The following is an 18,323-nucleotide window of genomic DNA, read 5'->3' as shown; positions in this document are numbered from 1 at the left end:
AGCACCTACATTGAACACCTTCAAGAGTAAATTGGATGCTTATCTTGCTGGGATCTTATGACCCCAGCTGACTTCCTGCCCTTTGGGCAGGCGGCTGGACTCGATGATCTCCCAAGGTCCCTTCCAGCCCTAATGTCTATGAAATCTATATGCTGGAATATGTTATGCTATTTGAAAAGAAGTTATGAAAAGGGGGGGAAAACAGATGACAAAAACAGTGCTTTTATTTGTATTTTTACATTGAATGCAAGTTTTTCTTGCAAAGCACACTCTAGATTTACCCTTCACAGCCAGAAGCATCTTCAAACCAGAAGGCTATGGAGAGTCTACTGTCACCACCTTACTTGGGTTTGCCAGAGTACCCCATCTTTTGATATTTATTCTGCAGACTACAAGTTCTTTGGGACAGGCACTACCTTAATACTTTATACCTACATCTTACATACCACTGAGCATCCTTTCACAATTTAAATAAGTGAAACATTTTCTAGTATGAGAGGAGCCTGAGTGCAGGCTACTCACAGAATCAAGTAGAAAGATTCCCCTTGTAGAGATTCCCACATTATACCTTGCTTTCCAGTATCAGGTAATTAATACAAGGAATTTAAGTAATTTCCCAACACAAAGTCTGATTTTATAAAGACAGACGCTAAGTATTCGTTCCCTTAGTTGGATTCAAAGAGGCAACGGCTACATATTAAAAAAAAAAAAAAATGCACCAAATGCATAGTTTTTAGTTTCATAATAAAATCTACAGGCATACAGCTTCTGTATCTCTCTTGCTGTTAAAGAATACAAGCTGCAGGCTTTGGGACTTTTGAGTGGTATTGGGAAGAACCTTAACAGCCAATTAGAGGAAAACATTTATAACTGCTCTTTGTATTGCATACCACATAAGGCCCAACCATCCCAACTTCTGCAAAGCATTAAAAAAAAGACATAAGTCCAACCCTCAAAACACTTAGTTATACATCTCATTTCACATTGGACTACGAAATTTACATGACATCAACAAATTAAAAAGAACATAACTGATGCGCCTCACATTGCTCCTCTGTGGATTCTGTGAAAGGAGGCACAACACTATATAGAATCATGCTGTTAGGCATGTGGAGCAATAAGAGACCAAGAAAGAACAGAAAAAAAGCCTGTCAAATCTTTGTAAATGAATACTGTGATCAGGCACCCATAAGTCATATAAACCTTCGGAGCCTGAGAGCAAGAATCCTCAAATACCATATTTACTGAATATACTGATAAGAACGGAAAGATCTCATGACTTGTTGATTTCAACACTGAGGTAACTACTCCACGTATTAGGTGCTGAAGCAGACTTCAGTGCCTAAGTGTAATCCGATTCATCCTGAAAATCAACTGTCATCTCCGTGCTAAAACCAGGTCACAAAAGCAGCAGCTCAACTATCTTTTGTATTAAAAAAAATTCAGGGTCCCAGCACAGTGCAATATAATGTACTAAGTACCTAAGTCTACTGAAGCATTTACCATATTTATTTGAATCCAAGACAAGTTTTTCCCCATTTAATGCAAGATGGGAAAACCCCTCGCCCTGGCTTTGAATACAAGGCAGCAGGGGAGAGGGCAGCTGCTGCCCCTCCCACTCTGCCCCAACCCGAGGTCAGGGCTGAGGTTGGAGTTGCAGATGCTGCTCCCTCCTCACTGCTTCTGCACCCCAATCTGCCCTGCCCGTTGCCTCTGCCCCTGCCCGCCACCTCCTCCATCACAGGCTTCTTGCTCCAGTCACTTACCCTCAAGCTCTGGCATGGCCCCAGCCCTGCTCCAGCCCAGCCCAGTAGCAGCATCAACTGGCTCTGGCCTGAGCTCCAGCTCTAAGGCTCAGCCGGAGCTGCCGTCACTGCAATAACTGGGCTGGGGCTAGAGCAACCGCATGCTGGAGCTGGAGCTGGAGCAGTAATGGGGAAAGAGAAAGGTGCCAGCAAGCATAGGGGTGGGTGGGAATAGCAGGGGGCAAGTGTTAGGGCACACAGGCTTGGGGACAGGCAGGAGGTGGTGGTAAGGTGCCAAGGGGGTACAGGGAGATGGGAAGAGGTAGTGTTCGGGCTGCTTTACTCCCCTACCACCTGACACCCCCACCCTTCATCTGCCCCTTTACCACTGTTTTTCCTGCTGCAGTGGTGGGTGGGGACAAATTTAAGATGACCTTCCAATAACTAAATGCTGATAACTGCTAACCCCTATGAAAAGGTCTAGTGACTTGAGATTTTTAGAACAGTAGCATAATCACTTTGTCTATAGTTGCCCAGGTTGGTAGGGCTGTCCTATGGTGGTGGTTTGGGTAGGGCTCCATCTGTTCGCTTGGCAGGGAGTTAAAAACACTGAAAGGCAAATAATTTGTTTTTGCTGTGAAAATTTCAATTTTGTCTATCAAACGATACATTGCATAAAATGACACACTGCATAAAAAGTATAAATACCACTAAATAAACTCACCAATAAAAGCACTCTCAGATTCCAATAGTGATTTTTTCAAGAATTCACTGGAGTCATTCCTGAACTACAAAAGTAAAAACAAAAAAAAAAAAACACTCAGTTCAGCTGTATTAGTGTCTGTGGAAAGGTGGGAGGGTTCCTAATATTTTTAAGTAAAGTAAGTAATAGGACTTGTGAGTGAAAGGTGCCAGATGATAAAGTACTGGATAAGATAGGACTTTGCACATGAGAAGTAAACAGCACAAAATAATGCTTTCTAGTATACTTCAGCCCTGCTCTTTGGTAAAAATGGTAGAATTTAAACACATAGTTCAGGTTCTCCTTAACTATTCAGATTTTGATTGCTTTTCACAGCAGTCCTCTTTGCTAACATTGCCTACAAAAACAACAACTGTGAGTGTGCTTTTTGTAATATGGACACATTTCCATTAGAAACCAGATCTAATTTGCTAATGTATTCATTTAAGCCACTAAATATGCTTCTGCCTTTTAGGCATTATTCAAAAAGGCATGATTCTAAACTATTATAATATCCAATCCCTGATATTACCACATTTTCTAGGACTAACAAACTTATTATTTATTTTATCCTTATTATGCCCTTTGAAGTTTGAATTTCTAATGAACAGGGCTGCAACAATTTATTACAGAATTAATTCTGAAATGCAAATCTCTGTGTTGAAAATCACTTTAATTTCTACCTACTTTCATTTCAAAGGAGAAAAGAAAGTAGAGGCAGCAGGGAACTGAATATTTACTGTAAATCAAAGGTCTAAAGACAACTTCAGTAGCTGTCTAGAGCTATAAAAGTGCAACAGTATTCTGTGCACGCAGCAGCTCTGCCAGCTGTGTCTACAAGTCACAGCAATGATCTAAAAGCTACTGCTTATGACATTCCAAGGACTAGATTCCTTACAGCCTTGCACCCCGCCTGCTAGCACACACCTGTGAAACATGGAGGCACAATATTATACCCCAGTGCAGAACAGGTAGAGAATTCTAATTTGACCACACTTTATTCAGTTATTCTAATGGAGTCAGTGTGTACACCTCTTGGAAGAAAAGAAACTACTTCTTTATTGTCTTCCACCTTGTTTAGTCCTGTACACCTGCATAAAGTGTAAATGCTACCGAAGTAGTGTTCTCCACCAACTCACTCCAATTACAGTATCTACTTCCATTCTGCGCAGGTGCATATGGCAATACAAGGTTCAAGACAGTGAAAAATTCAGCCATAGGTATAGATCAAGACATGGATTGGCAACAGAGCCTATTTCCTGGTTCAATGAAGAGACCTGGTGACTTATTTGCTATCGCTAAACTTGCCTCAACACTAAATACAGGTTTCCCTCACTTTATGTTGTATATGCGCTCCTGGAAAACAGCGCATAACTTGAATTGGCATAAAGGGAACCCACTTTACAATGTAACAAACAGGGATACGTTCCAAGACCTCGACTGTACTGACCCCAAGACCCAGTTCTACTACTTTTACATGACAATTTTGGTATTCACCAAGAGCAGAGATGGTGAAGTAAGCTAGCGGGATACTTAGAAGCCATAATAGGGACGGCAACTACAGAAACACATGTCGCAGACAACATGTGAGGAGCACAGATCCACACAGGAGACTATATTTTGGTGCACATCACTCCCACAACACACCACACACAAAGCAGCTGACTGCGGGTTTCTACCACACTAATCACATAAAAGTGATTTACCTCGCATATAACGAATTTTGATATGAGTCATTGCACAAGAGCAAATTCACACATACAAAACCCACATAAAGCAGGGGAAACCTGTAGATAACAAGCTTGAATAAATATAGTCCTATATTTCAACAATACACTAAAGTACAGTCAATCTCCAATTCACACTAATTCAACCACAAAGTTCTCTGTATCTGAGAAAATGCAGTGCAGCAAATTGAAATAAAAAAGATTTCTTTTCTTTTTTTTTTTTTTTCTTACCAGTCCCATGTTCCGTGGGTTAAAGCCAGGAGCAGAATCATCATAATCTATAATATCTATCCACACCCAGGAAGAATAAAAAAACCATAATTGGCATAAAACACAGAACAGACAAAATCATATTAAAACATTTTAGCAGCAGATTGCTATACAAACATGAAGATCATTCTGAATTAGTGCTGGAAAACTTATTTAAAAAAAAAATTTTAAAATAGTTTCATGCAAAAATTCCTTATCGCTTTCCTGTCAACTAAGGTATAAGCAAAGGAACCTAATGTAAAAACAAAATAAAACAAACAAACAAACAAACAAACAAACAAAAATCAAGAGTACACTGTTATTGAGGAAAACCTGGGAGGGTGCTAAAATAAAGTTCTTACAACTATTATTATAGTTAAATAATATAATAGTAAATAATAAAGAAAATATTAAATAATATAATAGTAAATAATCAGTAAATTAGTATTAGTAAATAATATTATAGTTACTGTTCTCTAACAAATAAAATATTTAATGCATTTGAATATCCTATTTTTTCAATGGTAGTCTTTTTTACATGCTCATTTCTTAGGCTTTCTTAAGAATATACTTGCATTACTTTATATTATAGGCATTACTGTAACAAGGTACAGAATAACCAGTTTTAGGAACTACTGACAAACAAGGTATTTAAAGTCTTTCATGATATACCCACTTACATTTATCTGCATCAGATTCTGGAAACATTACTCTCTTGTGCCATAGAAATTCTTATTATGATTTACACAGGGTTTCAAAATACTGATAGAAACTATTAGTTAATCTAATCACCTTTTATATAGCCTCAAAATAGTAACTAAAGCAGAAAGGTGGTACGGTGTAGTGCAGGGATGCTCAATCCCTGGCCATGAGCCAAATCAGCCCACAAGGCCATGTTGTGCAGCATGTGGGGCTGCCCATGGGCCTGAAAATTTAGCAGCAGTGGAGTGGTGGCAGCTAATTGCCATTCCCCTGCCCTCAAAATTTCCAGATGCGAGTAAGAGCCCTGCAGGATGGATAGTACAGCCCTGCATGATAGATTAAGTGCATGGTACTGACAGGGGTGGCATGTAGTCAAGGGAAGCCGTACCAGATGGCAAGGAGCTGAGCAGCGTGGTGTGGGGTCCGATTCAGGTATGTGAATCTGGCCCACGGACTTGACCCGTGCCACTTACCCAGCCCACAGGGCCAAATGATGAGCACCAGTAGTTTACTAAACAGAGCACTGGGCTTAAGTTTCAGAACCTCAGGCTAGGGACAGAAGTTACGCAAACAGGTTTAAGTGATCAGAAATCGGTTTAAACCTGTAACAGAATAGAAGTTCAGTGCACATAAAACATTTTCAACCATACTGAAATTGGTTTAAGATAAACCTGGTTGAATGTAGTATCAGACTTAACCAATTGAGGTCAAACCAATTTATGAAATTTCTGTCCCAGACCCCTTCCTGATTCAAGTGAAATCACAATTCCACAGCATCCCAACATTTTGCAGCCCTGGGCTGGGCTGTCTGCTCCAGAGAACAGAGCTGGCCCTACCCCTCTGCTCCCTAGCTGGAGCAGTGAGAGCTGGTTCACTGGCCTCACTGGCTGGCTCACAGCCCGCCCCTTCCCCTCCTCCCCCTGGCAAACCCCTGCTGGGATCTGGGACCAGGGACGGGGGTTAAACTTCCCTTCCCTCAAATGTGAAGCTGCCCTGACCTGCTTACTTAGGACTAAAAGTCCCAGGGACAAATCCTAGGCTGCAACTGTGGACTACAAATCCCAGAGGCACCTGGAAGCAAGAGGAAGTGATGAGTGAGCCTGCAGAGTCCTGCCACTATGATGTTGGACCACAAATCCCAGAGGCCTTGGGGGCACCAGGAAGAGGAAAGCAAATACATAGCCCATGCTGGCTACATGCCAGAGGGCCCTGCTCTAGCGCCCCCCTCCCCCTAGCTTGAGCCACTGCAGGCATGTGGCTGCCTTTTCCAAATCAAAAGTGAACATCTGTTCATTTGCTTATTGGTTCAATATTTGGAGCTTAAGACTAACCTGCAAAGACTGAATCAATTCAGCCTCAGGCTTTTTGACTGTCTGTACTTAGCTGTGGTGTCACATCACCCCTTTCTCTTCCTTTCCCCTCTTAAAGAACTGCAGCTCTAGTATAAAGTAAGTTATGGAATGGTTCTATCTATATCTGTACATCATCTAGCACCTTGTGAACCTATATGCCTTCCATTTCTTTTTGCAATATTTATTCTTACCACAAAGCCTACAAGTAATCTGAGAACAAGTGTCTGGTAAGCTGACAGCAGGTGAAATTATCAATATTTATAAAAATATTCATATGAAAATGTATTTACTTACATGGAAACTAGTACGTGTGCATGTGCGTGTTTAGTATTCTCTGTCTTCCTAGCCTTTTTTATCCTTTTTTTAAACACAAAGTTTCTGGGCCAAGACCTTTAATTCACTACTTTCTGTACAGTACCAACACACAACAAGGTCCTTATAAAGCAGGGGCTGGCAACATTCACTCAGTGGGCCACATCTATCCCACTACGCTATCTAATCCGGATTGCGGATAGGGCTTTTGCAGCACTCAGCATCAGGAGTTTCCCCATTCTGCTATGGGGAGAAGTAGCGACAGTGGCCGGATCCTAGCGTTCACATAGCCATCCGTCTCTCAGCTGGTTCATTCCAGCTGGCAGCCTAAAAAAGGTTGCTGGCTACTGTTCTAAAGAATCCTCTGAGCATTACCATAATAAAAATAAAAATAGTAATGAAGTTTAAAACCTTACGTATTTTCTCTAAAACCATTATCTGCAGCATTTCTATTAACAAAGACAAATATAATAAAAAAATTAAATTACAATATGTTAATCTTATAGCCCAAGGAAGATAATCTCTCTCTAAATTAAAGTACTCTTTAGCATTCAGACAGAAAGCTAACCTTCCAAGTTGTGCCAGAGAACTCAGATTAGTACATCCTTCTGCTGTAACAGGAGTGATTTCCATTTCTGTAATATTATTTTCATTTTCTTGCTCATATCTTCATATGTTAAATGAACTGATAAAATAAAACAAGTTCTGGGATCTTAAGTAGTCACCATTAGGCCTGTGCGAAGTGGCACGTATTGACTTCAGATTCGGATTCAGCTGATTCAGAGGGACAGTGATTCAATTCGGTGATTAAAATCACTGTCCCAATTTGATTCAGTTGATTCAAATCTGAAGATTCAGCAGAGATTCGGAGATTCAGCCACAGACTAAACAGGCAGCAGTCCTCACTACGCTGGACACAGCTGCTTCCAGCTGGTAAGTCTGCTGTGGTGGGCAGAGGGGTGAGGGAAGGGATGTGGGGTGGGCAGATCAACGTCTCCAGTGAGGGAAGGGTTGGGGGTGGGGCTGGAACAAGATGCCCAGCTGGGGTGGGGGGACACAGGAAGGGGGGCTCCTGCCACTGTACACTGCCACGTGCCGCTGGTCCAGAAGGGAGTGGGAGTGGGTATGTACCCTCAGATCTGCGCGGGGCAGGCTGGGCCAGACTGCACACTGGATGGGTGGCAGAAGGTGCTTGGAGCAGGGTCTATGGCCTCCTGCCACTCGCCCAGCCTCCCCATGCTTCCCGGACAAGCCGCAGCTTTGCCCTGGCTTAGCAAGCAGCGGCAGGGCATGGTGGCAGGTGTGGGCACCTGGATCAAGGAGCAGCTGACAGCAGGGGCTATGGGGAATTTTAAGGTGGCTGCAGCCCCCATATAGCCCCCGCTCCACTGCACTCTGCGGGGGGGTGGAGCCAGGGCTGCACTCCAAGCTGCAGCTGGGGCTAGCCGCCCAGAGTCAAACCCTGTCTCCGCCCACCCTGCGGAGCAAAGCCTGGCAGCAGGCTAGCCTCCCGGAGCACAGCCTGGCCCAGCCTGACTCGCACAGATCTGGGGGCACATACCTGTTCCCATACCATCCTAGACTGGTAACACCGTAAAAAGGGGCACAGGCCTGCTCCCATGCCCACCAGCAGCAGCACACAGTGGCGGGAGCCCCCCTTCCCAAGTCCCGCACCCCACTCCACCCCAATACTTCCCTCGCTGTGGGGGTGTTGATCTGTCCCCCCACTACACCCCTCCCCTCCCCCCTCTGCCCACTACAACAGACTTATCAGCTGAAGGCAGCTGTGTCCAGTGTGGTGGAAGACTGCTGCCTATTTACTCTATAGCAGAATCTCCAAATCAGCACCAAATCTTTTCCAAATCAATTCAGAAGCTTCCAATTCAATTCGAGCCTTTTAATTGGTCTCCCAATTTAATTCGGATTCAGGGATTCGGCCACCAAAATCAGGCCAAATCCCCTCTCAATCAAATCAGCTACCAAAGCTTCACACAGCCCTAGTCACCAAATTCAATACCACAATAGCTTTTAGGACTAATGTTAAACTACAAGGCTTTGAACTCCAGCTGAACTGTGTTAAATTTCCACAAGAACACAAGAGCAATTAAAAAAATAAATCCTAGACAAAAAACACAAGGTAAATGGGAATTAGCTAAAATTAACTGAAGGAAAAATGCAACAGAATGTTATACTATTAATTTCAAATAACAGACATCCAAGAAATTGTAAAATGAGGTAATGGTAGTGTTGATGTGATGTTACTATCTTGACAGTCCAGGAAATAATGCAAAAGGCAAGAATTCTTGTGGACTGTATCTTTTATTGAACCAACTACAGGGCTGGGACAGACAAAAGCAAGCTTTCAGGTATCACAGAACTGAAGAAGAATAATGCTGTAACTGAAAACTTGCTTGTATCCATCCCAACCATGCAGCTGGCCAATAAAAAGATACCGCCCACAGGAATTTTTGCTTCTCTTAAAATTAGGTTAAACATTTTTAAGTATGAAAACTCACAATTAACGCATCCCCAAAGCTACTGCCTGTGTCCTCTACCCCAAAACAAGCATCATCCGAATAATTCTAAAAGCATAATTATGAGTCTATAATGCATCTTCCCACCACAGCTGGTTCCCCTGTCTACAGAAATGGGCACCTTGGAATTCTGAGCAGGAATGGGAGACTTGGAGCAACCCGCAGAAATTAAAAACTAAAGATTCTGCATAAAGCCTACCACATAATGAGGAAAAGACATTTATCTGGTGAACGAAAAACACTGATTAATTTTGAAATTCATTTATGATGGATGAAAGGAACAACACCAACAGCACAAGATCTTGAGAGCAGCTCTTTCATGCTCCTGTACAACGGGACAGCACAAAATACAGCAAGTGTGACTTTCCCCACTGCATTACTAGTGTCTTGACCCCGACTTACTGAGACCACCAACTCATTCCAGTTAACTAAACATTAACTAGGCCTCATCTGAACAATGAATTTAGAAATGAAAAGCTCTGCATCCCATTATTATCCACTCCCTGAGATGCAAGCCTGACATGTGTTTGTCTTTAAATTAAGGTCTTTTTCATAATTTGGTCTTTAGCATAAAAGCTACAAAAAGACACCACAACTCTTCCCCCAGCTTCTTTCTCTACAATCACAATTCCCTATACAAGTACAAACTATACTATAGGTAGGCTGGCTGAAATGATCTAAGTGGGGATGGTCCTGCTTTGAGCAGGGGGTTGGAATAGATGTCCTCCCAAGGTTCCTTCAAACCCTAATTTTCTATGATTCTATGTGAAGATCTCAAAAAATGGCTTAGTCTCCCTCAAAAAGCAACTGTTATCTTACAAGCTGGAGGAAATAGAAGCACAAGTGAAATAATATTCTCAGAATCCAAGTAAATCAGTGACAAAACTGAACACACAATGGCAAACTTACAGTTCCACGCCCTAAACGTTATACTTCCTTCTATCAGGGAAGAAGCACCAATATTTTTTAAGTACAGTAACTACTTTGGCATAAACTTACACACACTTTTTGCTTCTCTGAATACACTTAACTTACTAGTTTTGAAAATATACAAAACTGGGGATATAGCAGGAAAACCTTAAAAAGAAAAAAATTCTCCATTTTTCAGTTTATTTACTCTGAATGTTTGCAAGTGCTTTGAGTACATTTAGCTTCTCCTGATTACATGGGACCCTCATGCAGCATAGATTTCACAGACATTAGGGTTGGATGGGACCTCACAAGATCAAGAGAAAAGGAAACATTTAAAAATGGAAAAGGTAAGATTACAAAACAAACACATTCAGGAGGTGGTGGCACAGATAGGTGTAGTACCTGAAATTACTTTTAATGTTTTTTTTTCATCTATTGGTTTTCAGTTGCCACTAACATTTAACAGATTTCTCCTGTTTTTAAGACTGGAAGGGGAAACGCAATAGAAGGCTATTCATATTAAGAAGTTATATCCATAGTACGATTTTCCCCTAGCAACATAGCAAGATCTCTTCTATTAATGAAGGAAATAAACTAGTATTTGCTTATAAAAGCCAACAGCACCATACTTTCTGTACTATAAAAAAAAAGAAAGAAAAAAGACATACTGCTCTAATTTAACTTAGTCCCATATCAGACAATGAGAACCAACTGATCTATTTTTGCTAAAGAAAAGGGAGGCAACATGTCTCCAGGAAAGGTTAATTGGATAAATAAAAGGGATATAAAGCGATTAACTCATTTCTATGGCTCAGTAATAGAGTTGGAAATGAGTGACAGTAGCATACTTTATGGGAATAAAAAACAGAAACAGAGGCTTGATAACAGCTATAAAACAAAGCGGGAGACAGCTGAAGGGTTCTACAAGTTTCCTTTATCAGGTATGCAAGGCCACTTTATAAAATAACTGTCCACTGCTGTGCCTGAGATTCAGCTACTTGTCTGCCAAACTAAGATGTCTCGGGAACACTTTCTTGGTCATATGCATATTATCTAAAACTAAATTATCTGTTCAGAATTAGCATGAGTTGAAAGCATGGACTTAAGTGGATTGAAACTTAAAAAAAAAACAAAAAACAAAAAACCAAAAAACTTAACTAATTGGCCTCCAAACAATAGTGGAGTATTCTCCAAGCAACCTGAATTGTCAATCCGAAACAAATCTGACACAGAAAAACCTTCTCAAACTAAAAGGTGATAAATTCAATATTAAAAATGGTCATTTCCAAGAAGCCTAATTCAAGTCAGGACTCCATTGGACTAGTAACATATACAATATGAAATGACTGTTGGTCCTAATTAGTTCACATGTACCTTTATTTACCATTGCCACTTCAGTATGTATACTTCAACTTAATATGTAACGTGAATACCGGAAACTCCTTTGAAAGAATGAAAAACACTTTTCCTCTTCTTCACTCTCATTAATGCACAACACATATATAGAATAGTTAGGACAAATAAATGTGCTATTACTTACCTGTAATATCTGCACTCAAATCTCAGCCTTCTCATTAACCCCCGCAAAAAATAAACAACAACAAAAACACCCTAGCTTTCTAATGGCAAAAACTGGCTTACAAACTTGAATCAACCATTATTTCTGCCTGAATCTAGAAACATCTTGAAAGAACAGATCTGATGGCAATGAGAGCTGCCCCAATTTGAATTCATACTAACACTGAAACTCCGCAATAGTTAACTTTGTAGACATTTATACCATTTAATTCCTATCTAAATCATACAAGAGATCTGACATTCACCTGTTATCACTGAAGGCAAAGTATGAAACAAATACCTGATGAAAAAGACTGTCACAGAGTGGGGCCTAGGAGTGGCCATGATCCCTCTAGCGCCCCCTACCGTGTCAAGTAGGCGATCCAGCACCCTCTTTTCTCGCCCACCACGTCTTGATGGTATATATAGGTTTCTGTGGGAGGCTGCCTTTGATCCCCTTGTACACAGTGTTATGCAGATACTATCCCCTGTTCCATATGGAGTGACCCGGTACACCCCAGCCTTATGGGCTATGCATGCCTCCTACCTCCCCTTTAGCACGCCCCAAGCCTCGCAGCTCTTCCAGACATTATCAGGTCCTTTTCCTTTCTGCGCCCTGCCTAGCGCCCTTGGGCTTGTCACACCCTCAGCGCCTCTTCTCTGGCACCCCTGGGCTTGTCACGCAACCAGCGCCACTTCTCTGGCGCCCCTGAGCTTGTCACGCAACCTGCGCCCCGCTATTCGTTAGCCCTCTCAGGCTTACTAACAGTACTCTTCCCAGTTGGGCTCAGGTGGCCTGAGCCTTACCTGGCCCCTTTGACCCTTCAGGGTCCCCAACACTGGGATCCCCTCTGAGACTCTTCCCAATTGGGCTCAGGCGGCCTAAGCCTTACCTGGTCCCTTTGACCCTTCGGGGTCCCCACCACTGGGGAGCCCCTCTGGGACCCTTCTCAGTCCACACCCCTCCTGGGGTTTCTATAGTATATGCCCACTCCTGGGGCTTCGTTCAATACTTGCCCTCACTAGGGTTTCTCTCTGTACACGTCCTCTTGTGGGGCTTCCCTCAAGCACGCACCCGCTCCTGGGGCTTCTTTCTGCCCTCTCCGGGCTCTCTGTAATCGCGGACTCGCCCTCTCCGGGCTCGTCTCTCTAGTAGCACCCACCCTGCTTCTCTTCATGTGGCTCTCCCCTTGGAGCCTAACATGAGCCCCTGCGGGCTTCTCACTGGTGCTCCTTGCCAGTGGGGCTCAGGTGGTCTCAGCCCTGCCTGGCCCCAAAATCCTCTTTGCCCTTCTCAGGGCTGGGGTCTTACACCCCAACTACAGTGCCCTCACCAGCACTGTGCCCCTCCCCAGGGCTGGGGTAGTACACCCCACAATGCAGCACCACCCTTCGGCGCTGGGAGCACCCCCACTCTACTGGGGCGCTCCAAAATGAGGCCTCCTCCGTCCCCTTATAGCCTCACCCAGTCCTCCAGTGTAACAGTAACGAAACAGAACCATAAGCCAAACGGCTGTAACACAACAACAAGCCTCCTGGCTATAACATGAGATTTAAGCTCACTTGGCTGTCTTGCAATGACCTCCCCATCAGGGTTCTTTCCACCCTTACCATGCTGTAGCCGCTTGGGTGGTCAGGCTGCAACAATCGGCTCTGCTCTGCTTGGCTCTACTGCAGAGCTCCCACACCTCAGGCTGCCAGAAGGGAACTGCTAACTAGGCTCCGGCCTGGGCTGCTTATAAAGCCAGGCCCAGCCCCTTTCTCCTCATGTGACCAGCCTAGTTGCCCTGGCAACTAACACCTGTGCTGTCTTCAGGAGTTTCAGCTACCCTCATTCCTTCATAGGCACAGGGCACCTGCGTGACCCTGTGACAAAGATGATAGTAATGGTAGTGATGGCTGGTGATAAGATGAATCCATGCAAATAGTGAAATTGGGGGAGATCAGTTTATGCACAGAATTTGCTACTTCTTTTCAAAATAGGGACTTCCCCTTTCATCTTTCACAGAACCTGCAGCCTCAAAATTAACGCCATGCAGAAAATAAAAGTCCACATTAAATTTAGTCTGTCCAGATTTCCACACTTTAATATCTTAGGACTGCCTGCATTTCCATCAGTGTACTATTTAACTGCTTCTCACATTAGAATACTGAAGTCTTAGAATTCTTCAGTCTTTTTCACTTCCCAAGTATAAGCAGCTTAGTTTACTCCCCAATTAACTTGATCTTTTTAGAAGAGCTCTTATAGGAGAGAGTTTTACAACATTAAAGTGGTTAGTTTTTGAGGCTAAATACAGACAGTCAAAAAGGCAGAGGATGAATCAATTCAATTTTCGCAGGCTAATCTAAGATGTGTAGATTGAACAGATAAGCAAGTGAACAGACATCCACTTCTGATTCCAGAAATGCAGCCACACGCCTGCAGTGGCCCAGACCAAAAGCCAGAGGGGACTAGAGTACTCCCTGCTCAGCTGGAACAGATAGCTTGGGCCAAAGCCAGCCCACCCACCCAGCAAAGAGGATGCTGGGGCACTCTGAGTTACGTTGAAGCTGGAGGGGAACTGAGACAGAAGTTCAATAAACCAATTTAACCTAAATCAGTTAAGTCTGATACTGCATCCATCCAGGTGCATCTTAAACTGGTTTCAGCCATTTTGAAAGCAGTTTATATGCACTGAACTTCTGTTGTGTTACAGATTTGAACTGGTTTCCAATCGCTTATACCGGTTTATATGTAACTTCTGTCCCTAGCCTGAAAATCTGTTCATAGTTACAGCATCTTGGTACAGAACAGCTTGTTGCCCTCTTCCACATGCTTTATTCTAGGCTTTGTCAACTGTATTATTTAAAAGAAATTCAACTGTTCTAAAGCATCATGTATGGAAAACTGATCACTTACACAGCTGAGTCCTAAACCAATGAAGGTAAGGATCAATGCATTGAACTAGCAAAGGCCTGGGTCAAAGCTATTTTATATTATGGCACATAGAAAACAAAAGTAGATGAAAAGACTGATTTTACCTAGTAAGAAAAAAGGAAGATCCTCAAGCTGGTGTTATGTCACAGCCACACTGAATTCAATGAAACTATGCCAATAAACCAGTTCAGCATCTGCCCCACCCACCATCTGCAATACTGCAGAGGCTGGACTTCCAGTGCAAGGCTCTGAGAACTGCTCCATTTTATCTGCAGGTTCTAAAGAAATGCCTGGCTGAAAACATTAATTTCTAAAACTTCAAGGTTCCCCAGTTAAGACTCTGATAATGAAAAATCGTTATTTAATCCTCTTGTTTTTCCTTCATATTAGAAATGCGTAGGCATATTAGAAATTTAACTTTTATCTAAATCAGGGGTTGGCAACCTAAGGTCCACCGACCAGATCTGGCCCAGAGAACCATTCGATTTAGCCTATGGACTTCAAAAGGCATTTGGTGGCAGGGGGCCTCTGGCAGCAGTAGCTTTCCCCTGCCGGGAAAGATAAAAGGAAATGCTGGCTCCAGGTGCTTTTTCCTGTGGCACCACTGGGAATAGTAGCAGTGGAGGCTGGATCCTAGCACCTGCTTGCCCATCTCTGACCCAAACTAATTCAATCTGACCCACAGCTTTAAAAGGTTGTCAACTGCAACAGACCTAAATATTACTTAGTTAACAAATCAACCTACTTATACAGCAAACATCAAACAATGCTGTCAGTAGATTAGTCCACTAATGATTGAGGTCACTAAGAATCACTTCTGGACTGGCTCCTCTTCTAGGAAGAGAAACTTTTTACTCCTCCACAGACTATAACTACCCTTATCCCTCTCCCACTGCTTTAAGTTCTCAGGTAAGCATAAAATAGCATTAAAACATTCCCAGGGGAAAGAGCCACTTGACTGACAGAAGTGCTGACAAATTGTCCTCTTCTGCATAAGTAGTTATGGACTTTATTTTTTCTGTTTCACAACTAAATGCAGTGAATCTGTGTATGTACCTTACAGGAAATCAGCAAGTTGAAGGGAATTTACATAGTATTTTCTATAATTAAGAACAGGGCCAACAAAAAATATAGTTAAGGCCCTAACCAGAAACACGTATCTTAGTCTAATTTACAGTGTATTTTATACACATAAAAGTTGCATTTAGAGCAGGAGCAGACAGATGTATATCCTGCAATAGTAAGTAGCTATTGCCGTGCCTCAATACTAGGTGGAGGAACACTATTTGCCTACAGCAAACAACTACTCTGGGATGGACACAGACAGCTGAAACCTAAACTAACATAACTTAGAATAGCAGTTTCACCTTGAATTCTTTCAGGGATAATTTTCCATTGAACTGGACAAAGTTACTCCAGCTTAGGGTTTTGCTTCTACTGTCGTCTACTGTTTTTACCATTACATCTATTGATGGCTTAAGCTCTCCCAAATCACTCTTCTCTTACCTTCATCTCTTCTCATTTTCATTCTATTAAGTTTCTTCTGCTGCTCTCTTAGCAATGCCTGCTGTTGAATCTCTAGAGTTTGATCATCTCTTGGAAGATCAGGGTACATATATCTCAAGTCTGCTCGTGTTTCAGAATCTGTCACATAGATACAATTTTTAAATTTCCACTAAAAACACTATTTCAGAAACTAATTTTAAGTGTGACCTACATGCATTTGAAAGAGTTAGTGCCACCAATAAAAATAGCCAAAAACCTGATCGAGAGCCTGTAAGTCTGAAAAGACTTCACAAAAAAAATAACAAATATGCAGCATAGCAAATACAGCAAGTAACTTTAAGGAACTAAATGCTACCAAAGGAAAAAAAACAAAGCTCAGAAGATATAACAAAATATCTGGATTTTCTCATTGTGGTTAGATTATCACGAAATAACTGAGTCTCCTAATAATTATGATTAAACTATCCACTTGCCTCTGTACTTAAGATCATTAAATTCCCAGATGTTCTGTATATTTACAGCATCAGCTGCTTCCTTTGATGAAGGTCGCCTCACCGGAGCTTGCATCCGAAGTCTGGCCATATCAAATACATCCATTGGATTTCTCTCCCTCTTCCTGCTTGAAAAGTTTGTAAGTCAAACAGAGCATGACATGTTTTAACATTCATACCAGTTTTGTTAATACTGAAAACTTTTACCTTCATATTGCATCCTCCACACAAAGGATAACCACTATGCAAAATCTGAATTTAATTTTGAAAGTAAGATTTCTTTTTGTGATATCAAAATCCAGTACAATCTTGAAAATTCAGACAGATGCCATGGAGATGTGCTTTACAATCTAACATGATCTTTATTTAATTCTAATCCCTAATATAGTAAAAACTGTTGAACTTTGCAGAAAAGCAAAATGATAAAAGCAGGGTTCCTGTGGAATTTTTTTTTAATAAGTAAAGTTCTAGTAATATGCAAATTAGGTTTTAGAAACAAAAAAGCAAACTTTAAATTAGCAAGATTCTACTTGAAAACAAATTTTAACACTAGGAAACATTAAAATAAAAACCTATTTGCTGGGTCAGCTATGTGCAATACAAAAGTAGTAATTCTTGGTGTCCCTATTAATTTAGATAAACAACTAGCATCAGCTATAAATAGTAGCAGATATATATTAATAACACCCAAGCCTTTCCAAATCATTGCTACATATGGAGTCCTCCATTGCTACCCATGGAGGCCCATCTTATGTATATGGCCTACTGAAAACACTGCATTTCAGCAGCAGATCAGAAGAGGTTTATACTTGCAGCTACTTGCATACAACCCGTGACACTTTCTACTGTCTCAGACCAGGGAAACATGATGCCAAATGTCCAAAATAGTACACTTTGCTAAAATTCCATTTTATCAACTGTCAAAATCAGCAAAACTGAATACAAGCATATGAAGAAAAATTTTAATAATATTTGTAAGTTTTAATATATTCAAATTAGAGAACAGATTAAATAATAGATTTGGTAGAGTGCCAGACTTACCTTTGAAACTAAACACAACAATTTAAAATTATACTGCAAGAACTGGGACTTTTTATTTTATATGAGTTTTTAATTATTTTTTTTTTTATAGGTATGTTTTTGTTCTGACATATTCTGGAAGACTATGGCAGACCATGTGAGAACTGGCCTCAAAAATGTAGGGTAATCTCTCACCTTGTAGTTATGTCGTCTTCACTGGCCACATTTAGCAATTGCTCCTGCAGTCGCCGCTCTTCACTACGAAGCTGCTTTCTCATTTCTGTCAGCTCATTTATCACATTTTTTCTTTCCTCTATAATTTAAACATCAATAATTTAAAAATAAAAGGTGTGAAAGGAACAAAGCATTTATTTGGCCTGCTTCAGAAATCTAAGGTGTGAAAATGTTGGTTAGTTGTTAAACATGTTAAAGAACAAGCTTGTCATGCATTTCAAATTAAATTAAATTAATTTAAGTCAAGATATCACTAAGGAGGAAGAAGCATCCAAAGTTATCCTTTAGAAAAGGTGGGGGGTGGAAATTGTTTGATCACACCT

The 18,323-nt window shown here is 41.5% G+C and overlaps 1 protein-coding gene across 1 annotated transcript in view; it reads right to left on the bottom strand.

The window, feature by feature from the left end:
* Positions 1–18,323, bottom strand: part of CSPP1 (centrosome and spindle pole associated protein 1) — a 98,687-nt gene that overhangs the window by 12,947 nt on the left and 67,417 nt on the right. The window contains exons 23-27 of the mRNA XM_019543435.1: positions 17,962–18,079; positions 16,729–16,874; positions 16,256–16,393; positions 4,446–4,501; positions 2,470–2,533 (exon numbers count right to left, since the gene is read on the bottom strand). Of these exons, the coding sequence (XP_019398980.1) occupies positions 2,470–2,533; positions 4,446–4,501; positions 16,256–16,393; positions 16,729–16,874; positions 17,962–18,079 (522 nt within the window). The remainder of the gene's footprint in view (positions 1–2,469; positions 2,534–4,445; positions 4,502–16,255; positions 16,394–16,728; positions 16,875–17,961; positions 18,080–18,323) is intronic.

Source organism: Crocodylus porosus, unplaced genomic scaffold (assembly GCF_001723895.1).
Source record: "Crocodylus porosus isolate Cpor-Errol unplaced genomic scaffold, CroPor_comp1, whole genome shotgun sequence".
In the NCBI taxonomy this organism is placed as follows: domain Eukaryota; kingdom Metazoa; phylum Chordata; order Crocodylia; family Crocodylidae; genus Crocodylus; species Crocodylus porosus.
Note: the sequence above shows the minus strand (reverse complement) of the source record. Positions and strands in the feature narration are given on the sequence as shown.